General features: G+C 40.5%; 1 protein-coding gene across 1 annotated transcript; it reads left to right on the forward strand.

Moving 5' to 3' along the window:
* The first annotated feature begins 159 nt into the window (after positions 1-159).
* On the forward strand, positions 160-19,374 carry rcor3 (REST corepressor 3). The gene is made up of 12 exons (XM_022209913.2): positions 160-596; positions 696-752; positions 2,449-2,526; positions 2,653-2,705; positions 5,431-5,592; positions 7,378-7,502; positions 9,431-9,509; positions 9,938-10,153; positions 12,909-12,986; positions 13,183-13,240; positions 15,349-15,593; positions 16,637-19,374. The coding sequence occupies exons 1-12, from the start codon at positions 473-475 to the stop codon at positions 17,024-17,026; spliced, it is 1,665 nt and encodes a 554-aa protein (XP_022065605.2). The 5' UTR covers positions 160-472; the 3' UTR covers positions 17,027-19,374.
* Positions 19,375-22,781: the final 3,407 nt, after the last annotated feature.

Raw genomic sequence — 22,781 nt, forward strand, 5'->3', positions numbered from 1 at the left:
GGTTTAATTTCTTTTATTATCTGGTTTTGTTGTCGTTAAACTCCATGTTTGTTGCTGTTTTCTATTTATTTCGTGTTTTAGTTTGTCAGTTTGTGTTGGCGGAAGGATCTGCTGCGCTGCCACAGGGTCCGCAGCAGCAGGAGTCGCACTGCCGCCCCACGGTGCGTAAAAAGCCTTCCGCTACGACGGCTAGACCCTTCTCGGGCGCAGCTGTAATACGGCGAACATCTGCCTCGGGGGAAATATTAAAATAAAAAACCGTAGAGAACTCAGCGGAGACTGTGCTGCTATTATCGCCGACGTGCTACAGCGTGGAGTGATCGTGAAACACGGTGGGAGCGGGGAGCGGGGCGCTGCAGCGACGCGGACGGAGCTGCGGTGAGTCGGAGAACCGCAGCAGAAAAACCGTCCAGCTCCTGCTGACATTTTATGTTCGACCCAGCGGCTGAAAACCGGGATTCAGAGCGCCGAGATGCCGGGGATGATGGACAAAGGCTCGGAGTATTTGGGCAAAGGTCGCTCAAACGGCACCAAGAGTCCGTCCAACGCTTCTAACGGACATTTTTCTGACGAGAGCGGCAGCGACGACGAGCACGGTGAGGGTAGCCTCGAACAGCCTCTTATCGCTGCCGCGTTCAAAACGGGACTTTAAAAAAATACTAATCAATCCGTTATTTGGTGTTTGTGTTTTCCAGATGTGGGGATGCGCGTTGGAGCCGATTATCAGGCCAACATCCCGGAGTTTGAGCCCGGTGAGGTTTTACTGGTTTTGCTGGTTTGTACCAGAGTGACGGACGGTGGTAGCCTCGGCTCATGTCTGCTTCATGTCAGTGGATTCAAACTGCAGCTGGAGGGGACTCTTTAACTCAGCTGTTTTCTGGGGCTCAAACCAGTACTACTGTGTAATAATCCAAGGAGAAAACCTCCAACACGAACCGAGGCTACCTCACTCATAACTTGAGATATTAATGCATGATTTATTAATATATTTACTCTGATCTTTCATGATGTGAAACAATAACAGTACTCTAAAATAACTTTTAATATTCCTTTTCCTTCTATCCACGAACTGTTTTGTCTCTGAAATGTCGCATTACACTCAGATAAGTGAGGCTACAATATTTCCTCTATAGCAGAAATGTTTAATTAATCCATTATTACATCAGAAGAACATTAAATGCCAAACATTTGATTGAATGAATCTATTCAAATTTTGTAGCTGTTGCAAATGAACAGTGTTTTGGACCGTTGGTTGGACTGAACAAGATGTCATGGGTTCATTCCCCCAACTTTATGACAATTTATAGACAAAACAGTTCATGGATAGATTGAGATAACTCTTAACTGACGGTGAACATGAATGTTGCCTATTTAAAAAGTTATTTTAAAGTATTATTCTTGTATCAAATATCGGGAGGGTAAATAAAATATCGGTGTGAATAAACCAGCTGCTCTGAGTGCAATATTTAAAAAGATAATTTGATAACAATACTGAGGAATATGAACCTGTCTAGTGTTTCTTTGATGTTTGGCATTTTTAGGGGTCTCTTACTATACTTCTGTCTTTTTAATAAATCATAATTGCCAGCTGCGTTGAGCAGGACATCCTACTGCCTTTGCTCCTGTGAAATAAATTACTGCGGTTCAAATTCATGTCATCTCAGTCCAAAATGAATTACTTGCGATTCAGCTCTGCTTGTTTATTTCTATAAGATACTCAGATTTTATCCTGAAAATTCAAGTTTCTCCCATATTCAACAAGTGAGCAACACTATTGTTCCTATGAATATACAGGTTGGCCAAAAGTAGTTAACTTAACCACCCACCCTGGGCTTTCAAATGTGTTTCTTATGCGATAAATTGCCTGGCGTGAAGGTGGAGGAGTGTTATCGGCTCCTTGCCATGATGTGCGCATCTACTCAGCATTTTCACGCTTCCAATTCTGCTTCAGTTTTCACTTTCTTTGCTCTTGATTTAATTTGTTTGCCATTGCTCACAATCCCTATAAAAAATAAAAAATAAACATAAAAATTTAAATAAAAATTGGAAGAATGAGCTTAAGAACATTTCCCAAATGTGAATAATGGATATGGAATATTGGTTAGGAATTATGGTTAGGATAAATTAGATCTAAAACGTGAAACAAATAGTGAAACAACTGTAAGCCTACTTTTGGCCCCAATTGTTAAAGATGTAAAACAAGTGAAGGATCATTAGACACCGTCAAAACATTTCCAGCCCTACAGTCTAAGGCAAGGATGGGCTATGCTTCAATCAGTTATCTGTTATATATTTAGTTATCATTAAAGCTGTTAAGTTCAATAATCAAAGTAATAATATTAAAACAATAAAAAAAAAACTCTGTTAGCAGAGAAACAGGTCTTTCATGGCCCACTACCCTGTAATTATATTGAATTATCAATGTTGTTTTTCTGTGTATACACTCAGGTTCCACCAAGTACACAGATAAAGACAGTGGAGGGATGCTGGTTTGGTCTCCGTATCACACCATCGTGGACTCCAAATGTAAGTTAACTTGACTGTCTGACTGAGACGATTCAGTCTGTCTTCTGCGGCTGTTTCGACACAGCTGTAGTCTTCTATCGGGTCCTCAGATCATACCAAACTGACAGAGTGTGCATCTCTCCACAGTGGACGAATACATCGCTATCGCCAAAGAGAAACATGGATACAACGTGGAGCAGGTGAGTCCCTCAGTAGCTAAGTTTCCATCCACTACTGGTATCCAAGTATTAGGAGCTGGTACTGTTTCTCCAGCTGTGGTGTCATTAAACCACTAAATACTGAGAAAGATATATGAGGGTCCTCGACTTACATCAGAGTTCCATTCTTACGGATCAACGCAAGTCAGTTTTCGCCGTAAGTTGGAACTCCGGCCAAAATGTAAACAAAGTCGTTTGTGCGTTCGGATATGATGAATACCAATGACTTTCATGCATGTACGAGTCACTTTACAAGAAGATAACAGAATATTTTGCTGTTTTTAGAACTTAAGTGTTTTATTAGATCTAATTTCACCTCAGTGGAGATGGTTTTCCTTTTCTTTGAAGCACTGCCATCAGAAGAGTCTGACTTACGCTTGGGAGCCATAATGAAGGGCAAAAAGTTAGCTAATGTTGCACAATTCAAGGTGACGTACAACCGACAAATGTAAACAAAGCCGTCTAACAGCGCTGCATTAAGACGTATTCATCCACTCCGCTCTCCAACTAGTTCCACATAACCAGTTCCAATGTAACAACGAAACACCGTAGGTCGATGATGTCGTAAACTGAGGACCCCTTGTACAAATAACAATTTTTCATGTAATATTGTGAAGTTGACAGTTTCCTTGCTGCTTTGCACACATCAGATCTGTTTTCCATTTACACAACGCCATCTTTCCACCTCAGCCGAGCGTAAAAACTTTTTTCTTTTTAATGAGTATGTAGAAACAGCTGGAAGGAAATGTAATTCAAACAGCTAAAATGTTAATGTATGCATTTATTTGTTTTACTCTGCTGGACATGCTGCTACTCTAGTTGGTGTCACTATCAAGTGTTTAGTTGTACACATTAGTTTTTGCTTCCATAAAATATGAGATATATTGAGCTTCACCGAAACAATGATGTGAGCTTTATGACAGTAAAATTAAGATGGAATGTCTGTCGGCTATAACTTCTGCTGCGATTCATCATTTTATATGACAGTATATTGAAACACAGCAGAGCTGAGGGTTGTACTATGAAGCAAGTTCAACATAGCCAAGTTCTCTTTGTGTAATTTGGCTCGATAAAAACTAAAGCCTCAGTCAGAGTTAACAGGTATGACGAAGGTGGTTTTCAACTTTCCACTTCAAACTCTGTGTGCATAAAAGTGGACATTTAATGCATCATTTGATGCTTCTTCCGCACAAAATAAAATGATCGTGTGCAGCTGCTTAAGTCAGCAGGTTGTTTTAATGGAGAACATCCTTATTTATCTTTAAATGAGGATTTTGTCAGCTGGAGAACAACATCTGGTTTATGGCTTCATACCAAGTTCACATTTTGTACTCATTTAGTTATCAGACAATGGAATCATAAGTGCTGGCTGATTTGCTGCCTTTATTCCTCAATAATTCTTGCTATTTTGGCCACATACACCATTCCACAAAATCGCCTCACGTAAGAAAAAGAAATAACACTGATAACACAAACCAAAACTCCAATTTCTTGCTCTGCACATCAACATCACTAACAGAGTTTCTGGAAATCTTCAGCAATGAACAAGTTTACTGAAAGCTCTGTTCTGAGTGATCTAAAACTGTGTTTCTCAGTAGGTGAAAAGTCAAAACACACAGAAAAAGCAACATTTTAAATAATACCAGTGTAGGTGTGCAGAGGGTCTCAAGCTGACTTGTCAGACAACATCTAGACCAGAGGTGTGAAACTCATTTTAGTTCAGGGGCCACATGCAGCCCAATTTGATCTCAAGTGGGCAGGACCACTAAAGTCAGAGCATAACCTATAAAGAACCACAACTCTAAATATTTCCCTTTGCTTTTGTGCAAAAAAAGGTACATTCTGAAAATGTTCACACTTACTGAACTATCTTTTTACAAAATATGATGAACAACCTGAAGTTTCTTAATATAAGTGCAATTTCAACAATATTATGTCTCAGTTTTTCATTTATGCATTAAAACGTACAGATCACAGTTCATCTACAGAGGCACAAAATATTTAGAAACAGGTATCTGGAAGTGAACAATATAGTGTTTTATTTTATGACCAAAACAACTTGTCAACATCTAGAAATGTTTTTAGATTTACATTGATTTCCACATCTGTGTAGTAATCTGCCCACCTGAACTGACTCACCTAAAAAATATAGTGGGAACTATTAAGGAAGAAGTTTTATTTATCCCCCTGCCATGTAAATGTATAAAATTTTTACATAAGAATAGATAAAAGTTGTGGCAGTGCAGTGGACAAATTTAAATTAAAATAGAGTTACTTTTATTTGAAAACTTGCAGTTAATGTCGTCTCTGTAATGTTTACGCTTTGCAAAGTCATCCTGCAGGCTGGAGTGGACCCTCTGGTGGTCCGGTTTTGGCCTGTGGGCCGTATGTTTGACACTCCTGATCTAGACAATAAAATAATTATGTCATCAGTCTAATCACTCACCAAATGCTGTCTGTAATGTAGTTTTACTTGTTTACTAACTGAAAAGACATTTAATTGTTTTCATGTTGTTCGCATGTTTCACTGGAAACTCTGACATGGACAAAAACAATGTTTTGAAATTTACACAGTTTAATATAGACATAGTCTGGAGCTCCTGCATGGTGTTAAGACTGGCTATATGTGTGTGTGTGTGTGTGTGTGTGTGTGTGTGTGTGTGTGTGTGTGTGTGTGTGTGTGTGTGTGTGTGTGTGTGTGTGACAGGCTCTTGGAATGCTCTTCTGGCACAAACACAACATCGAGAAGTCTCTGGCTGACCTGCCGAACTTCACGCCGTTCCCGGATGAGTGGACGGTGGAGGACAAGGTGCTGTTTGAACAGGCCTTCAGCTTCCATGGCAAGAGCTTCCACCGCATCCAGCAGATGGTAAACACTGGCACAACGACATCACTGTCAAAGATGGCAGTGTCAAACGATGAATATGAGACAAGACACCAACATTTCACCTTTTAGTTCCAGGTATTTACATCTGGATCTGAAACACAACTTAGAAGACAGCATTATTTGTAGCAGAACACCAAATTTTTAAGTGAACAAAAGTATTGGAACAGATAGACGACTTAATATTTAGTTACACATTTTTGCTTGCAATAACTGAATCAAGCCTGTGACCCTGTGACATCAGCAAACCTTTGTATGCTTCTTTTGTGATGCCTCTATCAGTTATTGTTTGTTTTGGGGGGCTACTCCCTCCAGTCTCGTCTTTAGCAGTTCAAATGCAGCTCTATAGGGTTGAAGTCTGGAGACTGACTTGGCCAGCCTAAAACCTTCCACTTCTTTCCGCTGATGATCTCCTTTGTTGTTTTGGCAGTGTGTCCTGAGCCATTATCTTGATCACTCGCTCAGTTTGGTTGCATGTTTCTTTAAATTGGCAGACAGAATGTTTCTATAGACTTCTGGGTTCATTTTGCTGCTGCCATCGTCAGTAAAGGTCACTGAGCCCGTCCCAGAAGAAGCCATGCAAGCCCAGGCCATGACGTTACCTCCACTGTGTTTCACAGATGAGCTTGTATGTTGGGGATCATGAGCAGATCATTTCTTTCTCGAAACTTTAGCCTTTCCATCTTTGTCTCATCAGTCCATTAAATTTTGTGCCAGAATTTCTGAGGCTCATCTCTGTGCTTTTTCTTCTTCTTCTTCTTCTTGCTAATGAGTGGTTTGCATCTCCTGGTGTAGCCTCAGTATTTTCGTTCATGAAATCTTTGATTGTGATTCCTTCACTCCTACCTTCTGTAGGTTGTTGCTGATGTCACTAACAGTTGTTTTGGTGTCTTTCTTTACAACTCTCACAATGTTTTCCTTGGTTTACCTGTTCGATGTCTGTTGCTTAGTACACCAGTGATTTTTTTTCTTCTTTGTGCAATGGATCTTCTCTCAGCTTCACACCTGCTTGTTTCCCCCCCCCCCCCCCCCATAGGCAGCTCTCTGGTTTTCATGTTGGTTCCACCTCTAACTATAGATGCAGTCTGAAGAGGCAAAACTCAAATCTGACACTGAACATAGTCATTGAGTGCTATTTATTGTTTGAATAATCAATGTAATAGGACAAACCAGGACAACAAAACACACCTGTCAGCCATGTTAGAATACTTTTGCTCGCGTGTTTTCAAACTAAAGGTGCTGTCTTCTAATTTGTGCATCAGATCCAGATGTAAATATTTATAAATAAAAGCTGAAATGTTGGTATCTTGTCTCAAATGTATCGTCTGATGTCAAACCCAAATGTTTTCAGTCTACAGCAAAAATAAAGGAATCACTGTTCCAATACTTTTGGAGGGAAGTGTATATGTGACATAATAATTACATCAGAGGTGACATTGTTGGAAAGCAGCGTTGCCCGAGTACTGAACTGCATTTAATTCTCCCTGCATTTAAGTTACGGCTCTACCAAGTAAATAATTTTCAGATTAAACATTCATAATAAAATTTCAATACAATGGAGATTTTTTTAATGTGATGCTTATGTTTAGTGACCTGACTTTTTCTTCCACCACTGCACACAGTTAAGAGTCCACTGTCTGACAGATAAATCCCTGATGATCCACAAGATCATTTGACAACTTACTTTGAATAGAAAGTCTCATGCAGAGGACTGCAAATGGCTTAATCTGTGTTGGCAGTAAATTTGAATTTTTACTGTGTTTCATTCAGTTACCGGACAAATCCATCTCCAGTCTGGTGAAGTACTACTACTCATGGAAGAAGACGCGCTCCAGAACAAGTCTGATGGACCGACAGGCTCGTAAACTGGCTAACAGGAGTAACCAGGACGACAGGTACAGCTCAGTGATCAGCACAGCTCCTGCCACAAATCACGTTCGGTCGACTGAGTCCCACTGTCAAAGTCTGACTTTCAGAATGTCAAGTTTTCAAAAATGATTTGCATTTAGAGTTTAGGTTTATTCATAACTCAATGCAAGTAAATAGTCAGACCCAAAACACTAAATACAACAAACATCACTTAAAAACAGGGAAGTTTAACAAATAAGTGAATTCTGAGACAAGACTTTTTTTTCTCTCTTTCTTACTACAAATTACAATAAAATAACTGTGTTTTGATAAAGTCGATAGTAGTGACATGGAGCCCTAAATATATATATATTACATGACTTGTTCATGAACTAAAACATTTGTGTCATGCTTAATTAAGGTTAGGACTGTCACCACATTAGTAGAGACATATTTACTCTCCTCCAGTGTGTTTAAAAAAATCTTTCCTCCATACTTCCATGCAGGAACACATAAACTACCACAAATGTTTAAACATTCTGAGCAGCACAGTGAGCTTAAAAGAAACACTTGTGAGGAGAAACTATACAAGGAGATTCTCCATCATTTGCACCTTTAAAATTCATCATTAAAAGAGGTGTATTCAGAGTAGTTACTGCAGGACTTTGAAGGAGCTTTAACAGAAGTTTTATAATCTCCAGAAATCCTGTGTTTTGTTCACCAGCTGTGCTCAACGCACCTCAGGAATAACAACATTAACAGTGCTAAATGCTGTCACAGCCTTTCAGATGTATCAATAGGAGCCTGTGTGATTAATTGTGTTCTACATGAGGTGTAATAGGACCATCTGCAGCTGACCTGTTGTAGTAGATGCATGTTCACTGTCTGGTTTTAAAGTTTGCATTGGTCGTGCAGAAACCATGAACTGGCCTTGAGTTGTAAACTTCTAATTGGCAGGGCTAACCAAATGCAGAAAAAACTGTTTACTCTAAGTAAACAGTTCACCATTGCTGCTGTTGTTGTTTCAGTTGTGTGTTCTTTGGACAAAGCAATAACCTTTCATGGACACACAGCAACACAATTTTTAACAATCTGCAATTAAAGGACTAAAGAAAGTCTGGGTTTGAGGCACCTAAAATGGCATTTGTGTGTGGATGACGAGGCAACAAGTTGAAGGAAAATTTACTTTTGCATAATATCCTGATGAGTGTGGATTCTCGGGGGTCTGACTAAATTTGCAACATTCAAAACTGCCATCTTGCTAAGTTAGATGGTGATGTTTTATCTCTGTAACCTGTCAGACTCACCAACGTATCAGTTTGTAAGACAGACTTCTGGACCTCTGCAAAATACCACAAACAGAACAATGTCAAGGAAGAAGAGAGCAGCTTCTTGATCTGAATCAGTGTACAAGCTGAAGTTCTTTTAATCAAGCAGCTGGTAATTTGTGGGTTTGAACAGCTGATGGTGCTAAAGCTCTCCTAAATGTTGCCTGTAAAAAGTAACTGACTAAATTGTGTAATCAGTTTAATTTCCCTGATAAAGATCTTATGATAGATACTGTTGTATTTGCATGTTTTCTAAAGAGAACCCTGTCTTACACAGCTCTCTTTCCTAATTATCTGTTCAGTGTCTTTCAGAACATAATCACAATCAAATAAAAACTCAAATTAAATCCTATGTTTTTGGAACACGTGGGCAGTTTCCCAGAGTCAGATGTGTTTTGTTGTCAGGATATTTTCTTTGTGACAAAATGTAAAAACAGAGAACAGAGAAAGTTTGAGCCTTTTTGTTAAAGATGATTTTTTTTTAGCATTACTTGATTTGTCAGTTTGGGTTGATATACAAAACAGATTATTTCTGTTTCAAGGACAACGGAGAACTTGTAAGGAGTGAGTTTTGTATTCAGATGTTATACCTGCTGGTGTGTGACAGCTCTTGAACACAGAACTTTGGCTTCTTGTTTTTGCTGTAGTGACGAGGAGATGGAGGATGCCAATCCCATTGAAGCTAACGACAGTGACTATGATCCCAACAAGGAAACCAAGAAAGAGGTAACAGAAACACATATCAGCTGCTGTTGCTATGGCAATAACTCACTCATATTTATGAATTCATGAACAAGATAAGAAACAATTCTTGGTAATATTAGCTAGCTTGAAATGGTACAAAGGTAAGTAGTGAACTGCCAAAGGTAAAAAAAAAGAAAAGAGGGGAGGTTACCCAAAACAGAAAGATAATGAACATTTCAGAATTAAACAAAAAGGAATATGGAACAAGAAATGGGTTAACAACTTAAAGCTGTTCTGCAGTGATGGAGGTCGATCATTTTGATATACAACATAATAAATAATATTCAACATTCTTTATTAATGCAGTCACTTAAATTTTAACTTGCCTGTTAACCTCAGTCCATTTCAGGGCTCCATAAACACAGTGTTTGAATTATCAGTTCATCTTCTCTGTATCCTCTCTCGTTCAGAATCAGGCCGAGCCGGTGGTACCGGGCTCTAAGGTGGCTTTGGGTCGAAGGGAGCACCAGACCCTGATGCACCGACACCATCAACGCTCCCGCTGCCGCCCCCCCAAAGGCATGTACCTGACCCAGGAGGACGTGGTGGCGGTGTCCTGCAGCGCCTCCGCGGCCAACACCCTCCTCCGTCAGCTGGACATGGAGCTGGTGTCCCTGAAGAGACAGGTAGGAGGCGCTACTGCGCCATGTGCTGCTCCTGAGGGAGAACAAATGTTTGTATTTTTACTTGTCTGCTTTAGTTCATCATTTCTAAAAGTTATCACAACGGTAACTCAACCATCAATCTAAAAGTCAGCTCTACCAAACCACAGTATTGAAATTTGATCACTTTTCTAGCTTTTGTGTGCTCTCAAAGAGTGCACTTTGCAGTTTATTTAAAAAATATATGAAAAAACACACCTTTTCTCTTCATTTCAGTGAAATATTGTAAATGTACAACAGTTTCATAGTCTGAAATTTCACCTCTGAGACTCAATGGGACACAACACACAGTTTTTAGAAGTAAACTGACTTACAGTTTCTGGTAATATTGTGTTGTTGTTGATGTTTATGAAATTAAACACATCAACATCAGAAAAAGACACTCATTACTTTCGACTTGTCTGTCAGTCATATTTTTTTGTTTGTCTTCAGTATCACAACATCCATCCATTCTCTATACACCGCTTGATCCTCATTAGGGTTCCCAGCCAACAAGTCCTCCAACTCATACGACCACACAGGTCGTATGTAACATGCACCGGAATACGACCCATGAGAGCGTATTTACGTTAGCGCTCCTATGGGGAAAAGGAACACATTACGGGATTTAATTCCCGAAACGGCTTTTCCCTGGCGAAACTGCTTTTTCCTCACTTTTGCAACACGGGTTTAGGGTTAGGGTTAGGGTTAGGGTTAGTGTTAGATAAGTTTGTTCATGGTGACGTTTCACCTGCGACACCGGAGTGTCGATATTTACTCATCCGCTAGAGGCCACTTAACGTCAAAACGTAACACTCGGTCGTAATACGGGCGTGTACGGACGACCTATGTGGTCGTTTTTTGTTTGAGGACAGGCTGTTCCTAGCTGACTTTGGATGAAGGCAGGAGACACCTTGGACAAGTCACCAGTCTGTCACAGGGCTACATATAAAGACAAACAATGATACCTAAGGACTGTCTAGAATCATCAGTTATCCTCAGCATATTTTAGGGCTGTGGGAGGAAGTCGGAGAACCTGGAGAAAACCCACGCATGCACAGGGAGAAAATGCAAACTCCATGCAGAAAGATCCCTGGAAAGCAGGGACATGAACCAGGGATCTTCTAGGAGAAAGTGCTAACCACTACTCCACTGTGCAGCCCCGTAAAATGGTAAATGGTTGTATTTATATAGCGCTTTACATGATATGTCACATTTACCCATTCACACACTGATGGTGGAAGCTGCCATGCAAGGCGCTAACCACGACCCATCAGGAGCAATTAGGGGTTAGATGTCTTGCTCAGGGACACCTAGACATGAGCACAACGGGCTGAGGATCGAACCGCAACCTTCCAGTTACAAGACAGCCACTCTACCCACTGAGCCATGCCGCCCCGTATCACAACAATCCAGTGATATTTGTCTGTACATCTATGAGTACAATGCAAACAAGAACTGCTAAGGGACTGAATTCAGCAGACTTTTATTTATGCTAGTTTGCTGCAGACTATATAAATATAAGCTAAAAAACAAAACAGGGACTTACCCTTTCTAATGATACTAAGTGTTTCTTTATGTGCCCAAGAGTGATCTGATTTTTAAATTATTTTCACTTTTTCTCCATCAGAGGGCTGACATTACAATCAACTACAGATAATTAATAAAAACAATATTATGGGTTTGCTTTTAAGTGCAATGATTCAAGTGTTTCATGGTCAAAAATCAACGAGTGCAGGTCACCTCTGCACAAGTAAGTTCTTGATTTAAAACAAGGGGTCATTGGAAGATCCATGTGGAGAGTCTTTACGGCAGTTGTTCAGTGCCTGCAATATTTAAAACTGAAGACAAACATAAATCACCTGGAAATGCTAACATTAGCTGTTAGCATGCTAACATTATCATGCTGCTTTTAGAATATTTCATGCATTAGCATGTTAGCATAAAGGTAAAGACAGCTGCTGTATCTGTAACTCACCAAACAGTCAGAGAGCTTCACAGGAAACATAAACCACAATCTTAAATAGTAAACGTCTTCCTCTTGGCACTGGCCAGCTTTACAGGCAAAACATGTTTGAGCCCAAGACCCCAGTTTTCTTCCAGAGCCATCTTGCCTGATGCCTGTCCACATTACCAGAGATATGTAGATAAGACTGAAACTTCCATCTTCCATTTTTTCACTGAGATAAAATTTGTTTCAGTAAATTGATTCATAGCTTGCATCAGATGAATAGTAGAAGTCAGAGTCTTCAGAAGACATTTCACTGAGTTAGTGTCCTTTTAAAGCTTCAGCTAAACATGACATGTAATGCAGCACTTATGAACAAGAGTATTGTTGATTCTTGGACTTCTATTGCACTCATGTGAAGTGATATAAATCTTGCAACTAGTGAGTTGTTGTAGTGGTTCAGTACCAGCCTTGAAATCCATATATTAGTTTTGGAAAGCCAACAGATATCAGTGTTTGTACATTGACTAAAGCCCCAAAGCATCAGATTTGTCATTGGGACAAACGTAAGGAAAGCTTTATCAGGTTGTATCTTATCATTGCTACATATTACTGCTCTGCCTGGACTCCACTGCCACCTGGTGGTTGTTTCAGTACACTATGAAACCGCTTTTCTGGTGTTCAGTCATTGATAAAGCACTCAACCGTTAGCCATTGAAGGAGGGAAGCAGTAAAGGGTTAAATTGAGTTTTCTGGTGAATCTAACCTCAATGTTTCTGGTCTGTTCTCCAGGTTCAAAATGCCAAACAGATGAACAGTGGACTAAAACACATGCTGGAGACAGGGATCGAAGACTTCCGGCTGCCTGAGGTACAAACACAACAAAGCATGAATATTAGGATCAATATGTGTAAAACTCTCCAATTGAAATGATTTAGAATAATATGTTTCCTGCAATGACAACAATGTATGTCAGGATTCCTTGTTTGGAGACCAGATGTAACTTTGATATCTAAGTACAGTTTCTACCTGTCAGTCACCATAACTCTGATCTTTAATCTTGTAGTGTAACCAGAAGGTGAACGCCCGCTGGACCACAGACGAGCAGCTCCTGGCTGTTCAAGGTGAGCTTCACCACTGTTCATATTAACAGCAGGTGACCAGAGGGCTGGACTACGAAGCAAGATTAGTGGTTAGCAAGATATGTCGAGCTAAAAGTCAGAGTTTTCAGTATCACAAATGCAACTCGTGCTAGATCAGAGCTAAGCTGGTCAGGAGCAGGTTTTGTTCAGAGTTTCAGATTTAAATCAGCAATAAGAAGAATCTCCTTTTAAACAAAGGATTTCTTGATGATCATTTATAAGCGATATAGATTTTCAGCTGAGGGTAAATGTTTTATCTCCAAACCTGTTGAGCTGCATGTTACTAAAACCACTGAATGAAGCTGCATAGTTACAATGCTGTACACTGTATGCATGGGACCCTGCTTGTATTCAGTTGGTGATGCAGAAATCGTATAAATACATTTTAAGTTTGGTCCTGATTTGCTGTCAATTCTGTTTACAAGCTGGTACTGCAGCTGATAGAACACATTAGAATATTGATTAGTTCATTTGTATTATGAGAGAGCATATTCAATCAGTAACAATAGTTTCACTTTGATTTGTTCAAAAATTACAGTGATTTCCTGCATTATGGTAGCCTAGCCATGCTACACCCATGTTTCTGACGGCACAAGGGTCTAGGGAAGCTCGACAGAGAGGGAGGCGGGCTAAAAGGTTGTCTATCAAATCCCTCTGCAGCAATTGGGTAGGTATACAACCAATCAACGCAACGAATAGGCTGACGTAGTTCCGAGAGCACCGGCGGATTGTGGCTAAGTCCCATTAGCTTCCCAACCAGCGGAGCCAACTGGTATATTAAGGATTTGCCATATCCCGTCGGCATAAGTCCAAATACGTCTTTCTTCTCAATGAAACACTTCTGTGCCGTCCTTTGTTTATCTTTCAAGTTGAATTTTAGCTTCAAATCTTTAAGGGCTGTGGCCAAAGCCGAGTCGAAAGATAACTGTTTATTGTGCGCTGGTTGTTTCTGTCAGAATCGTCACGCCTCTGTCGTCACTTCGTTACGCCCGCCTTCTGACTCTACACTTCATGGTGATTCGTCCGGCCAGTTTTAGGAGAATCCAGCCTCGAGCCTTATGGAGGGTAACTAGACCCACCCTGGCAGAGAATTAAATTCGTTGCCGTGGGTTGTCTAGCGTGGCTAGGCTAGCATTATGGGACAGTGTCAGACCTAAATCCACAATATCATGTTTATATACATGAAGTTTAACAGCTCTAATGTGCAGCTGTCTGTTATCAATAATCAGTTGCATTGATCGGAAAAATAAATATATAATGCTCATTTAATAGTCTTCTACCAGCTTTCCTGTCTTGCATCATTTCTAATAGCAGCTTTTTACTGTCATACATTTTATAGTCCTCATTGTTTTCCATTAAAATAACCTGCTGACTTAAGCAGCTGCACACGTCAGTCATTTTATTTTGTGCAGAAGAAGCATAAAATGACATGTTTATTGCCCACTTTTATGTGAACACGCACAGACTTTAAAACAGACAGTCTGAGTTGATAAGTAAAGTTGAAAACCACCTTCATATTTGTTAACTCTGACTGAGGTTTTAGTTTTTGTCGAGCCGACTTCCACAAAGAAAGCCCAGCTATGTTGAACTTGCTTCGCAGTACAGCCCTCTGGTCACAGGTTTAAAGGTGAAATCCAGCTGACCCCATACAGAACATCTGAAATGTTACATGACTTATTTCCCATTTTGTGACATTTTTTTTAACATTGTATGAAATGACAGACATAAGAGCTGAATCTGCACTGAGCTGAATAGTGGGTTTTAGCTCATTAATTATCTGTCCAGCTGCAAGTTTACCGTTTTGATTCACTCTTCGCACTCTATGTTTTTGGCCACAGCAGGCAGGCAGCCCTAAAAAGCCACTGTGCCCTACCTGCTCAGCTCCAAACAGCAGACAGACACAGTTAGAGGTGAGCTGGTAAACGTAGTGGAGCATTAATTAGCAACAGAGTCAGATATGTCCCTCAGGAAACAAAAACAGAGCTAAAGGAGACTGAGTGTCTTACCAAGTTTTCTTTTTCTTTTTTAAAAAACTTTGTTCAACTGGACATTTGATTACATCATCATAATCCATCTTCAACACTCTCCAGGTGTCAGGAAGTATGGAAAAGACTTCCAGGCCATCGCAGATGTCATTGGGAACAAGACGGTGGGCCAGGTGAAAAATTTCTTTGTGAACTATCGGCGGCGGTTCAACCTGGAGGAGGTGCTGCAGGAGTGGGAGGCGGAACAGGGAACTCGAGCTCCCAATGGAGACAGCGCCACCTCTGGAGAAGAGGGGAAGAACAGCTCGACCACTCCATCAGGAAAGAGCACTGACGAAGAGGATGAGGAGGTGACACGTCTAACAATACATGATTACATTTCAACAGACTGTTTCCCCTGATTTATGTGTCGAGTGCATGTTGCCAAGCACATACTACACCTGTGTGCTCAAATTTCTGCATCACATTCTTAGACTGATTTCCCTCCTTCCAGGAAGTCATTGCTTATTCATCTCTAAAAACCTGTCTGCAGAGAGATAATGCACAACTTTCAACATTTAGTCAACCTGCTTCGTTTTTCCTTCCCATCATATTACAGATGACTGTCTTCAACTTTTCTTTTTGGCTCCAGTACATTCTAAACGCATGCGTCATGGTTATCCAAGAAGGGTTGATTCAGGGGCAGCTAGACATGGTAGCAGATGCTTGAAGATGTTTTATCTCTCATCCAAGCATAACTCACACCTAAGAAGCCTATTGACTGAGAGGTGAAACATCTTCAAGCAATACCAGGACTCTAGACTAACATTTTCGCTGGTAGCACCACTGCAACCAATTTTCTGATTTCGTCACACCTCATCACAGGCAAAACACATTACTTGTTAAACATCTGTTAATCGATAGACACTACAATTTCCCAATGTTCCCTAAACATCTCACATTGCAGGTTGCAGCAGCTGCTGCTTTGGTAGCTGTGGTGCTCAGACAGGTGTGTGACCAAAAGAGTAAACTAGGGCACTCTAATGTCATATTTGTCCAATATAAAGACGAGTGATTTTTACATGTAAATACCACAGTACACCAAAGTTATAAAAGTACTACTTTCCTCCACTGTGGTAGACACAGTAGCTGCCTGTGTCGGTTAGAGTGACATCAGTAATAATCATTGTGACCTCGCACACTGCAGCCAGTTGAAATTTTATTTGTACACTCTCAAAAAATGCTTTAATGTGTGCACTCTGGAGCCCTGAATAACACATCTCATTGGCCTTGAGCCTTCTTTGGTTGCAGCATGTTTTTTTACCCTTCTCTGCTGTCTCGTGAGTGATTCAGTAGCTGACCTCCAGGTTGACTTGTATAAATAATTCAGTGTCCTGCCCTCTCCTCTCTGCAGAGTCAGGTGACCTCTTCAGGAGCATCTCCGGCTGCCTCCTCTTCTTCTTCTGCTCAGACTCCTGTGACGTCCAACGCCTCCTCCTCGTCCTCCTCCCTCCACCAGCCACCTCCCCTCCTGCGGCCGTCCCTCCCAGCCACCCCCTCCCTGCACCGCCAGCCCCCACCCCTCCAGCAGCAGGCCCGCTTCTTGCAGCCCCGCCCCACTCTGCAGCAGCCTCCGCCTCTCATCCGCCCCTCTAACCCCCTACCACCTCGCCTCAACCCTCGCCCTCCTGCTCCTATGACCCTTGGTGGTAACCCCGGTGGGTCGGGCCCAAGCGCCGCTCAGCAGCCCTCCAGCCTGACTGCCCACCAGTCGGACACAGCCCCATCTTCCTCCCTTCACTAGCGAACATCAGACTGATCTTCTGTTTAAGAAACTGAAGAAAGATGTTCAGTTTCAACCTGAAAGCTGCCTCTGCATACCTGCTGCGTTCAGATCCTGTGGCAAAATCTGACTGAATTACAAACAATTGAGATTTTCACTGCTACTGATCGGCGTCTCCACTCTAACCAAATTAGGGCATAAAGGTGACACATTTATACAAAACAAGATCTAAAATAGTTTGTTATTGATTTAAGTGTATATTTCCCACAGTACTTACATGCAGCACACTGGCAGGTTTAGGGTCACCTGGGTTTTAAGATTGTTGTTTTATAAAGGAGACTGGAATGGAAGTCATTCAATCTTCAGATGTCTGTAACAGAAAATATGCAGAGCATTAAATCAGAGCTTGCAACCCTCAACTAACCCCTAGCAAATGTGACATCCCACAGGGTTCAATTCTGGGTCCCTTTGTTTTCTCCATAAGTGTCTCCATCTGGAGTTAATTGCATTAACCAGCAGCAGAAATTTAACACAGTGGTACTTGTTCAATATTTAAGTAATTTAGTCACAATCATAAACATGCCTATTAAGAGTGCAGTAATGCTAGAAGGTCTGTGAAGCTGTACTTTGGGAAAACTTGGAACTAAATGCTAATGTCAGCATGCTAACATGTGTGCAATGACAATGCTTTATTAAATTAGCAGTTATATTGCTTTCCATCTTCACCATCTTAGTTTAGCGTGTTAGCATGCTAATATTTGCCATTAGTTTTGCAGGTATTTTGAGCTGTTGGTGGCACAAGAAAAGTAAAAAGTCAGAGGATCACCAAAGTTGTTACAATTCATCCATCATTCCATCCGTCTTTGTTTTTTGTACAGCAAGGTGGTAACCTCAACAGGCCAACTTTTCTACAGCTATGGAGCCATATAGGCTATAAAGCTTAATTTTGCATTACTGTCTACAGAAAAAAATCATACATATCTGAAAACACTATATGTAAAGAACCTTAATAAATATAATATTAAGCATGAAGCTCCTGATTTGTTGAAATCCTTATGTGCCTGTTGGGGTTAAAAAGTTATCTCTGCGGTGGGGATGAACTCTTTAGACTCTAATGACCTGTTCCTATAGCGCCACCCTCAGAACAACGTGGATTTTTTAGAAGAGATTCATTATCAGGATATTATTTATTCATAACTTTCACTACAGCCTCTACAGGACAAAAGCAGGACTATTAGACTTTTATTGAAAGGATCCCTCTGGTAGCTTTCTGCATTTTTCTTAATGTCAAATCTCATACAGATCTAAACCAACAATGTGTCACACTTCATCTCAATACTTTTATGACTTCCCAGCTCTGTCTGCTGCTCTCAGCTCAGTCCATCTGTTCCTTCTAAAGATCAGAGACTCACAAATGTGTAGTTTTATCAGCTGATCACTGCACCTGGCCAACGACATTTGGAAATTTGTTTGGGACTATTTTTTTACCATCATATCAGCCTACTTTTGGTGCCCTTGTGAGTACTTGGGACAGAAGCTGAGTTAACACAGCTACAGTGTGTGTTCGTGGTGATGAAAGAACTTGTTGCCCAGCGCAACAGTGCTGCTTCAACTCACAATAACAACATACAGAAAATCCTCAGAATTATACTTTAATGCTCTGTTACTGAGCTAAAAATGGTTGATCGCAGTTTACATGATCTGTCCCCGAAAATGGCATTGTATCCATGATAACCGGTGGTAGATAAATGATGGTCATGATGAAGATTGAACTCAAGGCCTCAGTGTTGTGTACAGTAGCATTAGACTTCAACATGTACAGTTTGGTATGTTTTTGAATAATTTGTAACTTGAGGTCCATCCAGTCAGCTGTCAGGAACTTGTTAACCGTCACAAACAGCTGCAGTACATTACGTTTTATAGTTCATTTGATGCGTTCTGAAAACACTAAACCTTCGCCCAGACGTCTTTCAACATCTGTAGAAATAAAACATGTTCCTTGCTGTTCTACTAATTGTTCTGTTTTCAGAGTAGCTGTTGTTTCCTACTTGAACTTTCATTTGGAAGCTAAAAAACATTTCATTATCCCCTGGACTCATGTGAATCACGCGTGCTGTCTGTCTGTCTTGCCATTATTTATTCTTCTTCCTGGTGCTACCAGTTTGGACTCGGTGTAAAATATCATTGTGAAAGTGCTCTTAATGCTTTTTGGACAAACATGTATCACAGCATTAAATGTAACTGGAATCGTACATAGAGTCCTTTGAGTTTCAGTAGAACTTGTAAAATATTGATGTTCATTTGGAGCAGCTGAGAGCTCCCTCTGAGGTTGTTGGCTGTTCTCATTAAAAACTTCATTTGTACCATCAGTGTTTTGTTATTTTTCTCATGTTTTCACTGAAGCTGCAGATACAATCACTGTTATTTTGCTGCTAGTTTCTGCCATTATTTTATGCTATTGTTTGACATCTGTACAGTGGTAAAAGACATAAGATCATTTACTTAAGTCACAATACCTCAAAAAGAGTGAAAAGTCTGTGCATCTAACAAAACTTAAATTACCAAAAGTGGTCCATTTCACAGTAATTGCTAATGTATTCCTGGATTTCAATTATTGATGCATTGATATGCATGTCAATTTAAGTTGCTGGTGAACTTTGAGTTAATTGTAATACCTTTAACTTGCTGGGTAGCTTGTGGATCTTTCTCTTATAACAATCCATCATTTATTTGTTGATTATATTGTGAATTATTCATCTGAAGAGTAGGTATAGATATTACATGGACATACAGTAGTTACCTCTGAAGCATTGTGAGGTAGAAGTACAAGTACCTCAGTGTAGTACATGAGTAAATGTACTTTGCATCAACCACCTTAACGTGGATAGTATTGTGCAACAAAAAAATAATTCCAATGAAAGTGGCTGCCCTGCATAATCTTCACTTCTAATTTTTATACTTTCAGTACATACATCTGATTCTATACTTCAATGCAGGCCTTTTACTTAAGTACTGTACTAGTTTATGCTACTTCATAGATGAAATTCATTACATGTCACAGGAGAAATTTTGTGAGTTTTAAAGTATTACACCGTGTCTGAAATGTTTGTTCTCCCCACTGTACAACACGCTTGATTGTTTGTCATCAAAATGGGTCCCACCTGGTCAACCAGGTTCTGGTTTGTTGTTGGTCTGGTCAAACTGTTATGTCCCAGTATATACATTTCTTGCTTGATTAAAATGGATTACACTTACAACCAAATTTTGGAAGCGTTGTTATCATAGCCAAGAGTAAGGGTGGAAAAGCTACTCTTTCAGACTCTGAGATTTGCGCACAGACCATTGCTCTTCAACATGCAGGAAAAACTCATTACCAGGTAGCTCAAACCCTTGGCAAAAGTATCCGCTGGGTGCAGAAGTGGTGACAAAGGTACAACAAAGGACAATCCTTCAAAGACTTGCCTCACTCAGGACTTCTATCTGGCCTAACTGCAAAAGCCCAGGATCTGATGAGAAAGGCCAAGGGTAAAACACACTAATCAAGCCAGCGACTCAGTCAGAGGCTGAAAAATCTTGGAGAAGATGTTTGTAAGAGCTCTGTGCTTCGCAATTTAACAGAAACATTGGAGCTGAACGCTTACAAGAGGCAACGCATCCCACGACTCCAAACTGCAAACGGAGAAGAGACTGGCTTTAGCGAAGAAGTAGATAATTCTATAAGACTGGGAGAACTGGAAACGGTGTGCTTGCATTAATTGTGTCAAATCAACATTTTTAGACGTCCCTGTTGGATTACCTCAGGGCTCAGTATTGGGCCCTCTGTTATTCTGTATGTATATTAATGACTTGCCAAATTCATATGCTAACGTCGAATATCACATGTACGCTGATGACGGCGTTATCTTCACTCGGTCCAAGACTAGTCAGGCAGCATCCTCTATTCTGACTTCAGCTCTGGTTCATGTGAATGAGTGGCTTTCTAAATCATGCCTGCTTCTGAATTCAACTAAAACTGTATGTATGATGTTCACAAAGCAACCATCAGACATCAAACATTCAGGAGTCTTTTTGGTAGGACAGGAACTAGAAATTGTCCCTGAATTCAAATATCTTGGTGTGACACTTGAATCCACCCTGCATTTCAAGAGTCACATTAAAATAACATCTAATACAGTGAAATTCAACCCCATCAATTTTAGACAAATTAGACCTTTAACAACACTTGGTGCTGCTAGAATGTTTCTACATTCCATGACATTATTGCACATTGAATACTGTTGGTTGCTAATGAGTGTAAATACATGCAAGCTCATACAATCGCTTTATAAAAAATTGTTTAAAGTATTAGATAGAAAACAAGTGTCATATCACGTCTGATATATTATCGAGAAGCACAACCTATTGAGCTTTGAGAATTTTAAAAATGTTAAATGTGCTTGCTTGATCTACAAGGTGTTCCATGGACTCACTCCACCCCCCATGTCTGGTTTTAGGAAAAGAAGGACTCACAGCAGATTTAGGACCAGGGCCTCCTTTAGAGGGGACTGTGAGGTCCCATACAGAAGAACAGCCTTTGGACAAAATGCTCTTTCTGTGAAGGTAAAATCTGGAACAGTCTTCCACTCTCCATGAGGGAGTGTCTCATGTTAGCAACTTTCAAATCTCACCTTAAACACAACCAGAGCTGGGCGGAATGAAACAGTTTTTATTGTTGGATGAAGGATTTATGGAGATGGGTGAGTTCCTGACAGCTGGCGGCAGATGAAGGAGGGAAGCCGGTGGGGAGACAGACGCAGGGGAAGTGGAGCCGGGAGTCCAGGGAAGAAAGACAGGAGCCGAATGATTTTCTGATGAGTTCCAAGGGGACTGGGCAGGAGAGAACCCGGACAGGCGGAGTCTGGGCAGAGCAGAAACAAAGAGATGTTAGAACCTCCAATTTTGCAAAGTACCTTTGTATTTGGCTAGAATGTACTGACAGGTAGTCAAGTTTAACTATCTGGCAGGGTGTGGAAGGTTCAGCCGGTCTTTATTGCAGCAGGTGTGATCATGGCAATGAGTTTCAGCTGTCCGGGTCTCATGGTGACGCTAATCACCTGAGTGGCAGCAGCTGTGAGGCCACACTCCACTCAGGTGAAGCGCTGAGGAGGGAGAGCAGAGAGAGAGGGAGAGGAGAGCAAGAGCAGGAGAGAAAAAGGAGGGAGACAGATAGGATATTTGGGATGCCAGGTAGGAAAAGGGTGAGGAGAGGATCCTGACACAGTTGGTGAAAGTGAACCAATCCTGTGACCACTGACCTATAACTTCTTTGTGTACACTTTGTACTGTCCTTCTATTGTGGTCTACTGACGTTTTATTGTGACCTATTGACCTTTTATTGTGACTTAATGTCTTTATTGTGACCTATTGACCTTTTATTGTGACTTAATGTCTTTATTGTGACCTATTGACCTTTTATTGTGACTTAATGTCTTTTATTGTGACCTATTGACCTTTTATTGTGACTTAATGTCTTTATTGTGACCTATTGACCTTTTATTGTGACTTAATGTCTTTATTGTGACCTATTGACCTTTTATTGTGACTTAATGTCTTTATTGTGACCTATTGTCTTTTTATTGTGACCTATTGTCTTTATTGTGACCTATTGTATTTATATTACGACCTATTGTCCTATGTTTGATTGTATGTGTCACTGTTATGTTTTCCTTGCGCACTTTTTGCAATGTGCTTTCTTTGTGACTTTTTTTTTAACATATAAAGCTGTAAATGGCGCTTT

The sequence above is a fragment of the Acanthochromis polyacanthus genome, chromosome 3 (genome assembly GCF_021347895.1).
Source record: "Acanthochromis polyacanthus isolate Apoly-LR-REF ecotype Palm Island chromosome 3, KAUST_Apoly_ChrSc, whole genome shotgun sequence".
In the NCBI taxonomy this organism is placed as follows: domain Eukaryota; kingdom Metazoa; phylum Chordata; class Actinopteri; family Pomacentridae; genus Acanthochromis; species Acanthochromis polyacanthus.